Source organism: Idiotropiscis lumnitzeri, chromosome 1 (assembly GCF_059441095.1).
Source record: "Idiotropiscis lumnitzeri isolate Australia: NSW breed Sydney's pygmy pipehorse chromosome 1, RoL_Ilum_1.0, whole genome shotgun sequence".
In the NCBI taxonomy this organism is placed as follows: domain Eukaryota; kingdom Metazoa; phylum Chordata; class Actinopteri; order Syngnathiformes; family Syngnathidae; genus Idiotropiscis; species Idiotropiscis lumnitzeri.
In genome coordinates this window covers 8,481,902-8,501,020 of record NC_142391.1, presented here as the reverse complement: position 1 = coordinate 8,501,020, position 19,119 = coordinate 8,481,902, and the positions used below count along the sequence as shown (strand labels likewise).

Here is a 19,119-nt window from a genome sequence, read left to right as displayed (position 1 = left end):
GTTTCTGTACATCTCCGGGGTTGGCCATTTTGTCTCTTCTGTCGATTGAAAAATGACATCACAGTTGCTCAGGTAACGAGCAATCACGGCTCAGATTCAGAAAAGTGGTGAGCTGTGATCTGTCATTACCTGAGCAACTCCGATGTCATTTTAAGTTGACAGAAACGAGAAAATGGCCGCCCCCCAGATATGGCTAAAAATGGGTGGATTTTACTTCTTGATTCCTATTCCACAAACGCAATATTAATCAGAATGCTATATTTACCCGAGTGAAGGCACATAGAACATATTATTGGAAATATGTTTGGAGGGTTGACTTCCCCTTTAATCGCAAATTGCATTACAAATTACATTGACCATCACATAAGCAGCATGTAGGTAAATAGTGAGTAGTGATTTAATCGTCTGACATTAGCCTTTTTTTTTTTTTTTTACACAATTATACATTACAAAATAAGAAAGGTAATGACATTCAGACTTACAACCCCCAAAAACTCGGGAAAAAATTAAGAAATAATCGCCCGATTTTTGCCGATTTTGCTCTCTGTTATAGTACAGGCCAAAGTATTGCTAAACATTAACATGTTCTATCTGTAATTCATTTTCTTGTTGTAATCATAGGTATTAAAGGACCAAAAGTTATTGTATTTATCATATTTTAATTATCGGACAATTAATCAGTTATCGGAATTTTACCCTGACAAATATCAAAATTGGCCTAGAAAATTCCATATTAGTCAGACCCTTGGTGAAAGTTGAAATGGGTGGAAATTTAAGGCTTTTGATGATTGTTCAAATAGTGTGGTTAAAGTTTCTGGAAAAAAACAGTCTGACCTCTGCAGCAGTTCCGGTCACATAGTGGTTACTGGAGCCAATGGATGTTATCTCGATTCCCTGACACAGACAAAAGACAACGAGGGGGGAAAATAAAACACACACACAAAGACACACACAGAAGCATTGTTCTGTCATCACTGTGTGAAATATCGATTTCTGTCTCCAGATGTATTGACGGAGCTCTCGGTAATTAGCCATGAGCTTGCTCTGATTCATTATATTCAACCATAGGGGGCTAACTAATCTCCAAACCCTAGAGACACGATCAATACGTTTCACAGAGTAGATTTACACCCGTTGCCAAATTTCTCAAACCGTTTTGCCACTAAAAGAGCCATCTTTATGGTGGAAGTGTACAAAGAATATTCCCATGCGACTGTGCTTACTTTTGTTTGAAAATCATTTAGACACTCATTTTTGTTACGTCCCCTTTAATTATAACAGTTAAATAATAAATGAAATATGTTAAACAAATAAATATCTCCTTGTCAAAGTGTCATTTAAAATAAGACACAAGTAATAATACATGTTTATGTTTACCGCTGTTTAATTCAATCAAAGTCAGCCTTAAAGCAATGTAAAATAATTCAATATAAATCGATTTTTTTCCAAACTTTAAAAAAAAAAAAAAAAAAAAAAAGATCTTCTGAAAGCCTATGGCTCAGATGACAAAAAGCAATCAGGAGTGTTATTATGATCATGCAGCAGGTGAGCCTGTCATTTAATAAGGGGGAGAAAAGTGAACCGAAAAGAACTGTGCCTTTGAATAAGAAAAGGATTTGAGAGGATGACGCTAAAAGATGCAAATGAGTGAAATTGCTTTGAGTGCATTGGATGACGAGTAATTTATTGTTCTTCCGGTTTCAGAAAGCATGAACAACCTTGAGTTTCAGAAAAGAAGCAGACGGTGACGTAAACGCGGAAAGTGCATTAACAAAAGATTTAAGACTGAGGAGAAAGAGCTAAGTTTGGCGTGTATGAAGGTCAGCAAAACTTCAGATGGGCACAAAAAAAAATTAAGACTAAAAATTACCAACTGGTCTCCTGGTGAAGCGGGCACCAAGTCAACGCTCTCTAGCTGCGTGGTGTTTGTGAGCAAAGCCTCCGGACTGCAGCTCAGGATCTCGTCGCACACCACCACTAATTGACGACACTTTAGCCACGAGAAAGAGGATATCATTTTTTTTTCTTTTAAGGAAATAAAGTAGCACCAAATTGAAGTGACTTACCACAGAAATGATGTCCTTCTCTTTCTCGTAGACACTTGTGCGTTTCTGTCGGATAGGGAAAATGTGTCACATGGTCAACATGTATGTCATCTAATATTGCTGATTGATATTGATTGGTAATGTTATGCGGAAATGGGACAAGCTAACAAAAGAAAGCAGCAAAAAAAAAAAAAAAAATTAGGGCATTTCCTGCTCACACCATGAATCAGTCACAGTGGATTTTACTATTGGAGCCTTTGAACAAGTGAACCATGCTTGTACTGTACGTTATAAAACACACGCAAGACATTGTTCTGCCTTTAGTTTTAATTTGCAATTACTGTATGTTCCGGGCTACACGGCGCTACTTTTTTCCTAGATTTTGAACCATGCGGTTAATAAAACAGTGTGGCTTTTCTGTGGATTTTTCTTCCACCGGTAGGGGTATATCAAAGTTCAGAATATACGAGTCTGTTCTATTTTAATAAGCAAAGTTGTTGCACATTGAAACATAGAAACATATATCATTTTTTTTGGTTTGTACGTTTTTTTTGTTGTTGTTTTTTTCAATGAAAAGTTGCTGTGGCTTATATACGGGTGCGCCTTATAGTCCGGAAAATACTGCAATCATTTGGTGGAATCCATTGTTTTACTGCCACCTTGTGGGCATTATGATTAATTGAAATAAGATTGTGACAGCTTGTTGCGACTCAGACAATACAGAACACACTGGACACGTTATCTCTGCTAAATACTTTCTTGTAAGTTTCTGCCTTTGAGACGACATGTCTTAAAGTAATGGTCAATCACTTGATAAATATTCACTGCTTACGTGGATTGTATTGAGGGACATCACGTTTTGTTTATTAGACATTCTTGCTTTGTTTGAAGTTCCCTTGTGTAAGATAGTTGTTTGCGGGTAAATAAATATGAGTATGCAACAAAATGCAAAATAATTCACTAAAATACAGAAAAGACCAACAACTGTGTTTGTTAACTGTCTGCCGGCTATGCACAGGTAAACGCGCTGTACCGGGCAGTCCATCATCAAATCAAATTTAAAAAAATAAGTCAGTTCTCATCTAATACAGTTTTTTTGTCCTACTTTTTCAACCAGGGTCAGTATAGGACGAACAGTTCTCAGCTCATCAGTGCAACACTAATATGAGTTGTTCTTCACAGAGGATTATGCAGACAATTTTTAGGAATAAGGCTGGAGGTCGGAATGGTACAGAAATTGCGGCCGGAGGGTGGGGGACTGACTGGCAAAAAAGGGCGACGTGCCCATCTCTGCATATTTCATAGACAAGGCAAATTAATGCGCTTCACTCAAGCAAGGACACAGCATCTAAAAGCGTTTACAAACACAACAGCTAACGGCATTTAGAAGCAAAGCAGGGAAAACGAAAGTTGCTCACTGAAATTACTAAAAAAAATAAAAAAAAAAGAAAACATATTGGCAACGTTAACACATTAACAAAAAAATTAAAAAAACATTTAAAAGTAGAGAAAAAGAAACATTAAGCTTCTAAAATGACTAAAGGCGACGGTTGCTCTCTGTGAGTTCTCGTGTAGGGTCAACAACACCGCCACATCAATGCTAATTATTGGTTACTTTAATTAAATGTGGCTTTTAGATGGACAATGAGATGGAAAACATGACGGAGAGGACGGGGATGGATGTTTACGCAACACAGGCCACTCAATGGCTAAGACTCCCAAGTTCAACAGGCAATTACAAAGTGAGCTCCTAATGAAGTGTTGATTACATAAAGGCTTGTGAGGGGCACCTAATCTCTGTGAAATTGCAACAAAGCAGCCCCAGTAGCACGATTTTTTTCCCCGCACTAATTAAACATTGTGGTAGGAGATGTGACAGCCAGAGGCACTTGTGCTGTTGCGTTTATTAGCCGAAAGAGCAGTAACACTTTTTTTCTTTCCAGCATTTCAACAATTACACAACTTTTACACCTGTGACTGGAGATTATACTGTTTTCATTTTATTTTTTTTTTTCAAACGCATCGCAACAGGAAATGACATAGTTGTGGCCACAGGTTCACTAGAAAACGTGACAAATGAAATCCTGCAACATGTTTCCACATTGCTAATTGTTTTTTCCTCATTTTTAATTGCACTGATTTATGAACCAGCATGTATTGAATTACAACTTTTTTTTTATGTTAATTTAGTCGGGAATGGTACACACGTTTTAGTTCGATGATTTTATTGTAACAGAGCACAAAAAACAAAAATGCACAGTAACTAATATATTTGGACAAATGGAGACAATTTTGTCATATTTCTAAAATCGTTTTAATTTTTCATCGCAATTTATTTAACAAAACGAAAGCAATTTTTTTTAGTAACCACTAATTTGTCACTTTGCAACTATTTACGTTCGACTGATTATTCCCATGATTTTTTTTTAAACATATAGATCGATTAAAATGAGCAACAACATTTGTGATGAAAAATCTCGTTTGTCTTTAAAATTTTAAAACAGTCATCGTCAGCTTTGCAACATTGTTTTCATCACCTTGTCAATTCAGAAATGTTTAATAATTATCTCAATCTTAGAGATATTTCTTTTGTTTAATTGCATTTTGCGTTTTGTTTTGATATGTTAATGTTGAAATTGTAATTTTGTAGCTTTTTAAAATAATTCTTTCACATTTTTAGAAATGTATACGTCATTAAATTTCTAGTAATTGTAATCTAACGGTATTGTCATATGGACAGATGGAGGAAAAAAAATAGATCCATTAACAAAACAAAAAAAATGTGAAAAATAAATAAATTAAATAAATGTTCAACTCAAACATATCATCGCTGTCCTGTGACAATCACTTGTGTCCATTTTTCTTCAGATTTTTTATTTTCCCATAAATGAGATTTCTGCATTGGGAGACATCCCATGAATGTGAAAATTTAAAAAATATTATACTTAATTATACATACCGTTTTTTTTTCATAGGACACCTGACTTTCACTCAAAAATGAATAAAGTAAAAGACAATAATTAATAATGATCAACTCCTTGCCTGAAGTTGCAGTAAAAAAACAAGAAAACCTTTAGAGGTGAATTTCAAAACAGAAAGTTGCATCATGGAAGGCTCATATTTATTTTCTTCATCTCCTCTGATGATGTGTTTAAACGACCGACTATTTGAGTGGATTAAAAGGTATTGTGCTATGTGGCACAGAGTGTGCGCGCGTGTGTGTATACGTCTGTGTTTGTGCCTTTGGCCCAAAGCTGATCTTGACGTGGTTGTCAAGGAAACAAAGATAAGCTATTATGTGGGAGTATGGGAACATAAGGCAACGTACGGGCACAAAAAGACTAAACACTTAATTAAGGGTTCAAATATGCAAAACTCTTGACGTTTACATTGTTTTTCTTCTCGTTTTACTGTGAAAACAGTGTCGTAAGCCGCCGTCCTGTCTCCGGCAGCAAGTTTACATTCATCAAATATTTTCTATTTGCCAGCAGGTCAACAGCCGGCTATAAAAAGATTCCTGCTTCCACCAGCTTCTCGTTTTTCCACATCACTATTTTACTTAACCTCTGTAAAGGTTACACCATTCCCATTTTAAACCATGAATTACTTTTTTAATGCACAAAAAAAGGCACAATAGCTTCCAAGAGCTAAATTTGGTAAAATCGTCAGTGAGGATTTTTTTTTTTTTTTTTTATGCTTCCGGGAACCCCGTAGTTTAGAAATGTTTTGCACTTTGGTAAATACTGAATGCGCATGAATTAATCAGTAAAAAAAAAAAAAAAAAAACGCACAACTCTGAACAGTCAAATTTTACATTACTGCATGCGCTAAGATAACACGAGGTGTCCAATATAATCCAGTCAAGTAGATGGTTGCCGTGGTGATGATGCAGAGGCTAGTCTCCTTATTGTAAACAAATCGTGGCAAGCCTCAAAATTGAAACAATTTTCAATCCCCTGTGCCAAAACATTCCGGAATTATTTTATGATCATATCAGCAAATCTTGTTAGACTTCAACTCAGTGAGCATTTTAAAGCAGGACTGGGCAAAGTATAACTTCAATCGTTAATCAATCTCTCTGAGCATTTACAATCATTAACAAGAGTTATGTTAATTAAGATATACTTTATGATGAAAATAATTTTTGTTGTTTTTTTTCCACCCTTTAACGTGTCCCTGGACTTGGCTTTACAAATCTGGTGTGGCCCTTGAGCACAAAATATTGCCCACCTGTGATCTAAAGGCTGAACGCCAGTTTCTGTTTTTGTTTTTCCACGATTAGTGAATAGTACCACCCTGCAAAAACAATCTTCAATTTAATGCCTGGTTATATCTTGACACGCTCACATTCACAACTACGGACAACTTAAGAGTTTTTAATGGACATGTGTTTTTGTGGTCTTTTTAAAAAAATGCTGCCAGAGCTGCCAAATAACCATTCAGACTCGTAATCACTCCTATGCGCAATTTCGAGTTTCCAATTAACATAATGTTAATGTTTTTGGAATGAGTGCGATAGTACCCGAAAAATCACATCACACCATCAGATCCACGTACCTTAAACGTAATGCCTCCAAACACCTGCCTCCACATCCAGACTCAAAGTTCACACATCCTTCCCCTCTCCTCGCGCGCTTCCCCTACTGGCTTGAGCAGCTTAAACGCCGTCTCAACTCATTCCACAGCAGCCTCGCCGAGTGCAGCAACAACGTGCAACAAACACCAGCTGACTTGCTATTGTGGTGGCCCTCGGGCTGGTGGGAAGCATGACAGCGCGCACACTTGACCAAACAGGGAAATAAGAGTCCTTTCTTCGGTGTCAAGCATGAGAAAGAGCTCTCTTGAGAGCCGTGACTGATATAATGCTGTGCTACTGATGTGACCCGTTTGTAACGCTTATAGGAATACACGGTTGCTGTTATGTGACTCAGTCACACGGACAGGACTCGCTATAAGTACGTGGATGAGTGGATGTGGATGAGAACTCAGTCGCTGCACTTTTATAATGTAGCGATGACAGCTTCAAGAATTTGTGAAATTTCTCCCCTTTAATGACGTCAGTATCAAATTGTGATGAACAGCTGTGAGTTCAACATCACGTTTTGAAAGTCAATACTATAATACAATGGAGCTTTGACTCACAAGTTTTGCGTATCGCAGAACATCTTTGCCCATTGAAATGAATGGAAATGGCGTAAAATTGGTAGACAGCACCAGTCAAAGGTTTTGGAAAGACCCTCTAATTTAGTTTGGAAGTCAACACCCAAAAGATTAAAATGTTCTATGCGCTTTCATTAGTTAAAACATGGCACTGATTAACTCATTCACTAACAGACGAGTAAAAAAAATGATAAAAAAAAATAAATAAATAAAAAGGATCTCTGACGTCTTTAGTCGTCAATGGCAGTAAATGAGTTAAGATTGCATTAGCACAGGGGTGGGCACATTTTTTGATTGGCGGGCCACAATGGGTTCTAAAATTTGACAGAGGGGCTGGACCAGGAGCAGATGGATGGAGTGTTTTGGTAACCTCACCTCATCGGGAGGAAAATTTTTTTAAATTTAATTTTAAATGTAAGTGAATAAAAGCTTTACAACAATATATATGTCTTTGACGCACCACAGTATTTAAAACATTAATAAGGTATATTCATTAAATTTTTTTTAAATTCGGCGGGCCGGATTAAAACGTTTAACGGGCTGCATGTGGCCCCCGGGCCGGAATTTGCCCACACCTGCATTAGCGAAATAGGTGTTAAGCAGCAAAATCCACACGTTTTAAGCCATCTCAGGGGGCGGCCATTTTGTCACTTCTGTCGACTGAAAATTACATCAGAGTCAGGCTCAATGACCAATCACGGCTCAGCTTCATAAAACAGGTGAGCTGTGATTGGTTGAGAAACTGAGATGGCTAAAAACGAGTGGATTTGGAAACATTCTTGTAAATAAATTTTTGGGATTGACTTCCCCTTTTAACATTTGTTGTACATTAATACTTAAGTTATCAAAATTATGACAAAATGTTGATGGAATCTTTTGGTAAATAACATATTAATCAATACAGAATATATATTTTTTTATAATTCAATGTACAGCCAGACACTTTCACCGCAAAAAGTGTGTCATGTGATCATCACACTTTCCTGCTATCACTGATAAACTCCCGTGCCAAAATGAATCACACCCAACGCTCCTCGCTGCGAAAATCACAAACCAAATCAACAAACCTGAAACTGAAGCTCAAGAAAAGAGAAGCGCGTAAAGTCATTACCTGAAACACCAGCATACAAAAACATACATACAAGAATCCAAAACAGGAAGTGAGTGAACAATAGGGCGTGATTATCACGTACAGTGAGCAGCGACTTATCATCAAGTTTTGATCTCACCAGTCAATCTCTTTTAGCACACTTCCAACATGTGAGTGGAAAACATCCTCTGAGTCAGCTCCATTTCTCTCCTCGACATCATTGGTCACTGACATACTGTCACTTCTTCTGCATGCCAACACACTCATGCTCCTATTTTTGACATCATTTTTTATTTTTTTTTTAATCAGCTGCATCATCATTTTCTCAGCTGATGTGGCCAGAAAGAAATCGAATGAATCAGCAGTGACAAATGCTTGGGAGGGATAACAACAACAATATCCAGGTTTTATAAATTACCTAACAGGATGCTATGCATCTGCTGCACTCTGTAAATATTTTTTACTTGTACGATATTCCGTAAGCAAAATGATCTACACTTTTAATATAAGGATGACGATTGTGTGAGCCTGCATGGACAATCAAGAAAGAAAATTATGAGGACAAATGAGAAAAGAAATATGCTTTCATATTATCATCCATCCATTCATTCTTTTTATATTTCTATTACAAATTCTCACTCAACGCTTCCTTTGTAGGAACTAAAACGCATCAGGATTGATAAACCATTTAGTGACGTTTTCGATCAAACGGATCCCGGTTCAACAAATATCGGAAAGTGTATGTATTAATTAAAATTGTAAAAACTAAAATAAATAGTACATTAAATTGGGGTAAAAAAATAAGAAAAAAATTCTCATATTTGTTAGAAAAAAATGTGTCAAAATATTGACTGAGGTTCTAGCAATTGTGATGCTGCAATTTAGCTTTTTTTGTATTGCATTCAGAACCAAAACAAGAGCAAACTGTAATAAGATGACCATTTTAAAACAATTAATTGTGGATCATTAATGTTCTTAAATTAAACAATGCAATACACAATACAATACAGCTTTATTTACATGCGTGCATTTCACAACAGCTGGAGCTGTAACAAAGCGCTTTGCATATGGTGTAATAAATTAAGTAAATGTCTAAATATAAATAAATAAATCAGAGCAAAAAGTCGAAGAATTTTTTTTGCTTTTAATACAGAATTATCTTTAGTGACTGTTTTGAAGAGTGAGAAATTGTGTTATTATTTTAGTTGTAAATAGTTTATTCTTTACATCATTACATATATTGAAACGATCCACTACAAACTAATTTAGTAGCAGTAGTAGCACAAATGTTCAAACACTCTCCCTTCTCACTCTGCCTATTTCCATTTTTTTTTTAAACTAAACATTGTGGCTAAAGTCAAGTGGCATTTTTTAGAAAATGCCATGGGCCGCTGAAAAGTGGATCATGCGCCGCAAATGGCACACAGGCCGTAACTTGGACACCCTGGTCTTAGGCCATCTATAGTTTCCCCATCATCATTATTTTTCTCTCGCTATGATAGAAAACAGTAACAAACTCACAAACCACACAAGAACTACGACTGTGTCAACATATCTATCAAGTACCACCATAACGACCAACATTACAATACAGTAGTGTTCATCAAAATGAGTCAATTTTATTCCTAAAAAATAGTAGTTAAAACAATTGTTAGCCACACAGTTTGAACATTAACACTGTGCCTAAATATAGCGAAATACAACAGCTAATAATTATTCCATTAAAATGTATTGCACAAAAAAGTTAATAAATGTGTAATAAATAAATATTTGAAAAAAAAAATACACAGTATTAATCGAAATGGATTGTATTTAAAAGTTAAAATGCACCTAGTATTTTTTGCGTACCTCTACAGGAAGCCTATGGACCACACTTTGAGTATCACTGATATCTAGTCTCCAGTGTAGAAGCAGACTTTTATCCATTTAGAGAAGTAGTAACAGATTTTAAGAGGAAGTAACAGTACCTGCAGTGCCGGGCTGAAATCCAGATCAGAGCCTAAATTTAAACTCAGATGCTAGTCTTCCTGGAAGCTTCCATCTCCATGCATTCCTCCGCTTATAGTTTTGTAGGGGCCCAAATGTCCCACAGGTTATATTGTCTCTCCGTCCTACTTCAGTGTTCACTATAATGCACTCCCCGGGGAGTCAAAAGTCAGTAAGCAGTCACGGTGTAATCCCTCCTTCAAGTCCGCCTCTTCCTCTTTTCACTATATGTCGATAATAAGTCACTGGCTCGCTCCTTCCACCGCGAGGTTTCAACAACACATCCAAGCTCATCCCTTCTACTTAGTGTTTGACATTCATCCTTTAAGGACCTTGCTCTCTAATTTCCCCCCAAACCCTGAAAAACAAGCCACTCTCGCAGTCACATGTCCACTGTGAAGCCCTCCTCCTCCTTTAGTCTTCAAGGTACAAGCGCCTTCAAATATGCCAGGAATGTTGAGATAACACATTTGAGGTAGGTTGAATAAGGGGAGCTTGTGCTTCGGTTTGGTTTCAATCAGTTGTAGTTTCTTCATATGGAGATGTTAGAAAAAAAGTCTTCCTCTTTGAAAGGATTTAAAAAAAAAAAAGCAACAATCACGTTTGTCTACATACAAGAGAAGCAGAAAGTAATGATTAACTGATATGCCACTCAACAGGACAAACAGGAGTGGAATGACCCTTCCACCGCCCCCCTCCCCGCCTCCCATTTGTAGGGGAGAGCGCTGCTGGTTAAGTGGCGCCCCCTAAAGATGTTAAAATTTCAACCACAAATAATGATCTCAAAACAGTTTATCATTTCAAACTTATCTCATAACGTCACACAAAAAGGCTTATTATTTGATTTCGAAAAATGTTTTAAGTGTACTGTAACTAACAACCCAGGCTAAAAATCAGCTCCTCCCCTCAGTCGAGATACATCACTTCCACATACTTCCTTGACACCGATTTCTATCGAGACAGAGCTGTTTGCAGCCTCTCGTGGCATCTTAGAGCATTACGATAAGAGCAAAAACTATTAAGGAAAGGTTCCACTGGGGATTTTTATTTTTAAATGCCAGTAGTTGAAATGATGAACAGTGAGCCACAAATAGTAACTTCACACATCTATCAGCTGGTAGGACGACGTGTACAAGTAGACATTGAATGGATGAAAAAAATAGACCAACCTTTTGGACAATCATGCCCAGTTCTTTGCACTGGCTCAAGATTTTCTTGCTAGTCGTGCGTCCGCTCTCCTGGGAGAGCTGATACCTGACAAGACACAATCAGGTTATCGACCATAGCAGCAAATAAAAAAAAAGTTGAGCCTAAAACATGGTGTGTAGCTGACATCCACGTTGTTCTAATTTCCAAATAATTGGAAAACTGGAAATTAAAACTGTAGCCATTATTTACATTTTAGAGCTGTCATTTTTAAGCAACAGTCATCGGACAAGTTAACCAACACAGTGTTTTCATTAATGTGTAAAAATGTCTCTCATAAAAGTAAAGAGAAAATAACCTCTGTACAGATTCTAGAAATGCAGAAATGAGGAGACAAAGCATTCAGCAAACTATTTGCTTTCAACCCTTTAACGTCCATCATCCTTTTGAATCTAGGAAAATGTTGTCTTCCTCTCCTCCCTTAATTTTCCAGGTTCCAGCTCAAATAAATTAAAACTACACACTTTATGATGATGAATATGTGTTTGCACGGTAGCCTTCTGGTGTTGGCGCCACAACAGTGACAATTTTTTTTTTTCAAGCTCACTGAGCTAACTATTTGACTTTTGAGGCATAATATTTTCAGAAATCTTTGGCTGAAATCAAATTGCACAGGCTTATGAGGTTCAATTTCAGGGGCTCCATTGGAGAGCGTTTATACAGGGTGCTCGAAAGTCTGGACACGTCAAGAAGTTATATTTTTAATAATATTCTATCAACTGGTATATTAAACTATTGATTGGCAACATTTGCTATGCATAATTGCATTTGGCAAGATTAATTTGCCTTGGATTGCATTAAGTCCACATTGCTATCAGTTGCAAAAACTTAAGGTGATCGCTTCTGGAATAAAATAACCTCGCATTCACAATTTCAAGGCCCTAATGTTAAATAGTGTGCTTTTATTATACAATGCCACTATTTTTACTGAAGCCTGATTCGTATAAATAGCATTAGGCATACTGTATGTGTAACGGTTAGATAACTTTCCTCTTCACTGACCTGTTCAGTATGGAGAAGAGTCCTTTGGCAGAGGCGATGAGCTCCACCACTGCGTGCAGCACACTGGAAGACAGCTTGGTGGCGCTCTGCCCGTCGTAGCTGTTGTGGCGCCAGCGAGTCTGGATGCCCATCTGCAAATTGTGGGCCACAATTCGCAGCGTCTCCGTCAGGCCCTGCAGGTTTTCCCCGCTTTCGCCGTATGACTGAAAGGGACAATTTACAAGACAATTTGAAGCCTTAAAACAGGGGTGGGCAAAATTTTTGATTGGCGGGCCACAATGGCCTCTAAAATTTGACAGAGGGGCCGGACCAGGAACAGATGGATGGAGTGTTTTGGTAATTACGTTTAATTTTAAATGAAAGTGAACAAAAGCATTACAACAAAATATATGTATTGGAAAAACTACAGTATTTAGAAAATAAAACATTAACAGGGTTCATTCATTTAATTTTTTTCAAGTTCGGCGAGTCGGATTAAAACCTTTAACGGGCCGCATGTGGCCCCCAGGCCACAGTTTGCCCACGCTTGCCTTAAAAGCACACATCACTCGAATCTTTAGTGCATTTAAAATAATAAAAACGTTCCAAATTAGGACTTGTTTAAAGTCAGCTTTATGTGTGATTTGACCAAGGCAGAGTAATCGTGAAAACACAGAAAATGGCTTTGATTGATGATTTTTCGACTTCTTCTCTATTCCATGTATAAAGAGGTGGAAGACTAGTGGACTTTTTTGTTGCTCATATAAATGGCACAGGTATTTTCTTTTGACACTGAAATGTATAGCGTCTTGTTTAGGGCTGAACAATTTCAGAATTTTTTTTTTTTTTTTCATGACAGATATTGCGATTTCGATTCATGATTTTTTTTCTTCCCGGGGCTATATACACTATGTACAATAAAATTTACAAATTTGACAGAAAATTACGTCATACCATGTAAATAAAAAGCTATGCAAATATTGCAAGGACACTAAAGAGGTCAAGTTTTCAAGTTTTTTCAAATGGTTCAATAAAGCAATAACTACTGCTTGTTGTTATTTAGACAAAAATATGTACCATATTTCCCAGACTATAAAGGCGCACCTGTATATGAACCGCAGAAACTCTTTTTTTGGGAAAAACAAAAATAAAACCCTTTTATGCAAGCCAAAAATGTTTTAAATTTTACCCTAATTTACACGTTTATGTACATAAATGTAAGATCACATTTAAATTGTTCTTAAAATGTTTGTCATAGACTGTGGGTGTTATGGACTAAAAAATAATAAAAGGTATAAATTGAATTGCGAGACATTAACAGCGCAAAGGCTGACAATGACTCGCTCTCTATATTCGTAAAACATAACCTATTATCACCAAAATGTATGTGCACAAGTGTAGAAATGTGATACTCATTCTCTGGAAATATTGGAACGAAACTCGCCATATTTTTGATGATAGTCACTTGGGAAGATTGTCCATATTTGCCTCAGAGAGTCGCAACTTCATTTATTGAACAAAAGTCGGGAATGAGTGTCAACAAGATTTATGTGGACAATTTCATGCCAAGTTCGCCAGCAGCAGCTCGGAGCTGATTGGTGTGTGGGAGACTTGTCACAAGTACAAATTCAAATAAAATTGTTTGACCGCAGCTAAATAGATTTCGGTTACATATCAATAATTAATACAATTCAATTACATAAGTTTTTAATCAAATGCAATCTGATTAAGAGAGCAGAAGCAGGTTGCATTCACGACGCTCTCATGGGTGGTCAAGAGGTTTGCTCCAGTCGGGCTTTGTTGCTCCACATCAACCAGTGGCACTAATCCACAGTCACAGAGTGGCCATGAATTTTTCATGGCCTTATCCATGCTGTAATGACGTAACGGCGCACTTGAAAGCATCCGCGCTCCTCCATGTGATGCTTGCTTTCGTGAATGAGCGCGGTCACAAGCCAAACAGCCGGCTGGAAGGCGCTGTGAAACGTAAATGGAAATCTGTAGAACCGTGCATGTGCCTCCTTATGAAACGGTCTGTTCTTAAAGCTTTACATAACCGGTCAAATTCATAAAAAGAGAGGCAACATGAAGGCTCCTGTCTGCCAACAGGTTTAAGCTGCTTGAGCCGCCAAGTGTGGCATCACTGGCTGTCACGCTGCGGTGTCTTGCTCAATTAGCCTACAAACTCACTACTACTGCTTAAGTGTTATAAATAAAACTACATCACAACAGGTTAGGCAGAGGTAACTGGACTTTGGAGGATTGAAGCAGATGCCTGGCCATTATACGAGAATGGGTAAAAATCCACCCAAAGGTGATTTATGGGGTTGAGGTCAGGGCTCGATCAAGCTCTTTGACACCACTATCATCTAACCATGGCCCTTTTAAAGACTTTGCTGGAGTAGAAAAGGGTCTCCAACAATTTCTTACTACAAAGTGAGTAGAGCGATGAGTGACTTGACGTACAAGATTTTTGAGATAAGAGCATTCGCTCACTGTTTTTTTTTTTTTTTTTTGGGGGGGGGTTTTTGCCATATGCGCGCTGTATGGTGGCAGTGACCTCAATTCTGAAAAAAATATTACTCGGGTTCATTTTTGCAAAAATTAAATCACGATTATTCTAATTATTTTTTGGGGTACAAAAAATATATAAATGGAAATAATATATAGACACATGAAATGTATTTTATCTTAAAATAAAAAAGGTGCAACTGCATAAATTTGAGTTTGTTTTACTTTTATAAACAAACGTTTTACTTCCTATAAACTTGGAAATTGCCATAGAACTGTTCTAACATCTAAACAAACAATTCCAATAGAACACCCACATTTTGATTTCCAGTATACTCAACAATGTTTTGGATATAATAATTTATGCTGTATATAATAATCTATTTTCTTTACAATGATACAATCTTGTAATTGTCGAGTATTACAATCTCAATCGTAATTGAATTTCAATTAATTGTACAGCCCTAAGAGAAGCTTCTCGCTGTTTAATGACACCCATTGTTTGAAGTTTACTGTGAAACTAAACATAAAACAAAGAGAATTATTCATTGTGTATCTTAAACCGCCAAATTAATCTGATCATATACGTCATTATTTGATGATATGTTCATTGATTCTAAAAAGATTTGATAGCAACAACTATCTTCATGGGTGTAGCCGATTGGTGTCAAAAGAAGAAATTGATGTCAACTAACTGAATAAACACTACATCTGCTGATTGCTTCGGAAGGTGATTAATCGACAAACAATTTCCCGCATGAATCACTTAATTGATTATTAAGTCCATGGCTTTTGATTCTTCGAATACCCTAAGGCAAACCTAAATCTCCTAAAGATCTGAAGTTTACATTCTTCTTGCAGGAAAAACATGTTTTGCAACAAGATGTGTTGTAAAACCAGCGTCAGGCTGTAAACAACTGTGGAACAGCACTCTTGTAGGAGCACATGACATCTCCAATACCCTCAAGACAAACACCCCTAGAATTTCCATCACCATGGTCACATACTGTACACAAAAATACACATGACTGTGCGGCCCGGCCTCACCAAGGAGCACAGCTTCTCCACAGCCTCGAGGATCAGCTCCTGGTGGCCGATCTTGGACACTCCCAGCCTCTCCAGGTCCTCCGAAGTCAATTGGAGCAGATCAAGGCCAGAGAGATGCCACTCTGACAAGGCATACCGATGCAACGGTGCGTCCAGACCTGGCAAAGGGACAAAGGAGTTAGGCTTCTCATACTGAAAGCCCATATTAGTAGGGAAAAAAAAAAACAAGCCGGGACATGCAGCTGGAACATGGACGCTGTAAAAGGATCGGAGGGTTGATTCTGGCAAACCACAACGCTAATGATGGCTTTTTCTGTTCCTAACCATATTTTTGTTGTTAATTTAAAAAATGTTTTTACTTTTTTTTTTTCTTAGCGCATGAGATCTTGTGTGACCTGTATAAGCTTGCGCAATACCGATTTTACCATGTGTCATAACTCTGATGTTTCAGAAAAAAAGTCCACCTGTTGCTGAACCTGAGCCATCATTCAGAACTATTACTAAATATATCTAAATATATTAAATTGTATTTTTAATTATTATTATAGTAATTATCATCATCATCATCATTATTATTATTATTATTATTATTATTATTATGAAAACCAGAGTTCCAGAGAAAAAATGAGGGAGCACAAAAAAAAAAAGAAAATCAGCCAGAAATTTTTACTATAAAATAAATAAGAAAATGAGTAAAAATTTGTTGACCAATGTTATTATGGAAAAGTGCTTGTTTATTTGACTGTAAAATACGTATGCATGTGACGGAGAGAGGTACTGGGACACCGGGTCAAGTGAAAATACCGCGGCTCAGTAACGAGTGAGCCAAACTATGAGTTTTTCTAGTTATCAGCCGTCGTTCGGACAATTTTTTTTAACATGCGTGCAAAAATTTGAGATACAAGTGAAGTGTGGTTGCAATGAAATCAACTCAACTTACTTCACAACAAGAAGCAGTTTGGCAGGTGGTGAACAATCCTTTAAAAACAATGCTTCAAGACGTATTTATTGACACTTTACATAAAACGAAGAGAATTATATGTTGCGTATTAAAAAACAACCAGGTAATTCCAGCTATCTTAATGCTCACAATGCATAACAGTGCAGAACAGTGTTATGGTGTTATAACCTTTTAAACAAATTTTTTTCTTAACACAAAAGACAGAGCAGCCCTAGACAAATAACAACTCACAGGCATATATTGTTTATCCTCTGTGAAGATAATACTGTGGCTTACTGAAGAGTTTTGACCTTGTCTGTATTATGCTGTTGCTCGTTCACCAAGACGTGCACGCAAGAAGGAGCAGCACAATGCCCATGGAACTGAAGTAAAAATAGTTTACATTCGACTTAATGATGTCATTATTGTATATTTTCATAAACTATATTATGGAGTGCTATTTTTTGTTTTCACCATTGTCTAGTAAATTGCGGAGTGGTGAAGAATTAAGAGTGAGACATTCGGGTGCGAAAGGATTAAAGGGATTGGTGCGAGCACCTAATTCCTCACAGGTTATTCCATCCATCCATCCAGACAACACCTGCAGGTTACCTTGGATGGATCACCTGTCAATCAGAGGTATTCCTAAAGACCCATCCTCAAATCAGCTTTGATCACCTCAGAAACTGCAGTGAATGTATAATTCAGAACGACACTAACTAGCAAACAACAATGGAGAGGAATAACACTAGAATATTCTGAGAGGAGACAAAGCGAGGACTCTAAAGTGGAAAAACTGCAACGTCCATAACTAAAATTAGCGTATGACGAATCTCTTTGACCAATGAGTGAGCAGCAGTGTTGACTGATGTTTGCTCAGTACTATAAATCCTACCTGGGATTAACACTTTGTATGTAGTTGTGAAAAGTAACAAAGTACAACAGTATTTGGGTCAATTTTGCATGCCTCTATAATCTAATGGAGCATTTTTTTTTCTAATTTATGACGATTTTAAGATTTTAAGGACTGCAGCGATATGGAGGAATGTGAATCAGGGTCATGAATGACAGCAACGGCAACAGATTTCAAGAAGTAACACATGAGAAAATTGATTCATGTTTTCGGGTTCCGACACTGATTTATGGCAAATGCAATGCGTCTTTCGCCAGCCTAAAAACAAAACAGCCACTGCAGTTCAAAAATAAAATCTGAAGAAAGAAAACATACACATAAAGTGTATGTTATTTTTTATTATAATTTTTCTTTTGTTAAATTATCCAGTAATAGTTTTTTTTCTTCTCCGTACTATGTAAATTAATGAAAGTAGTACGCCATTTTCAGTGCAAATGAGTTTTTATTTAAATTGTTGACTTTTTTTTCGTTTCTTCAGCCAAATGGAGGCTCTTTTTCACCTCAACTAGTTTCGACGTGCAACTGCTGTCTTCTTTGTGTTTTTATTTGGCTGTGCCAGTTTATCAAAATGAGAGTGGCACATAATCAACGGTAAAGATCAATTTATACTTCTGTATTGTCGAATTCGACAATTGTTTGACATTGTCTGATCCAAGATCAATTTGTGGCGAATACATTGTATTGTGCCAGCGGAAAAAAACAATACAAATATTCTGCCTAATCTAAAGAGAACAAAAAACGGTAAAACGCATTTTTTCCAGATGTTATCATTAGTTTAGTTTAGTCTTTTTTTTTTTGTCATTTGACACGAGAAACGTCTTAGGAGCATGTTGTTTCAAGTACAATTCTAACTTGTTTTGCTGTACTTTAGACAGAGAAAAGTCTGCTTTTGTATTTAAGTACATTTCAGTTTGTAACTTTTTACTAAAGGACTACAATGAGTACTTTTACCAGAGTGTTTGCGTGTGCGTGTTTTGCACACGTATCTACACTTCCACTTAAATGTGAGTAATTTTGCCACCACTGGTTTCACGTATACTTTAAAGAAAAGTCTGATCGTGAAAAACAAAAAGCGTGTCACAACACTCCACTGACTGTAGCACAGTGTTGACATGATCAGCGCAAAAGACTGTTATGGCTCCTCCGAGCCACTTCCTCATTCCACCTCCACCTTTCACTTCCCAAAGGATTTGTGTGGTGTGTTTCGTAATCGCCGTGCTTCTATTTGTGACTCCAAAAG

The 19,119-nt window shown here is 37.0% G+C and overlaps 1 protein-coding gene across 3 annotated transcripts in view; it reads right to left on the bottom strand.

The window, feature by feature from the left end:
- Positions 1–19,119, bottom strand: part of cnksr1 (connector enhancer of kinase suppressor of Ras 1) — a 30,826-nt gene that overhangs the window by 11,371 nt on the left and 336 nt on the right. For 2 of the 3 annotated variants that reach the window (XM_088314630.1, XM_088314639.1), the window contains exons 2-7: positions 16,027–16,184; positions 12,490–12,692; positions 11,451–11,535; positions 2,067–2,111; positions 1,871–1,990; positions 835–894 (exon numbers count right to left, since the gene is read on the bottom strand). In XM_088314630.1, the coding sequence (XP_088170756.1) occupies positions 835–894; positions 1,871–1,990; positions 2,067–2,111; positions 11,451–11,535; positions 12,490–12,692; positions 16,027–16,184 (671 nt within the window). Of the gene's footprint in view, positions 1–834; positions 895–1,870; positions 1,991–2,066; positions 2,112–6,602; positions 6,726–11,450; positions 11,536–12,489; positions 12,693–16,026; positions 16,185–19,119 lie in introns of those variants that run through there. The other variant, XM_088314648.1, reaches the window with a different exon arrangement.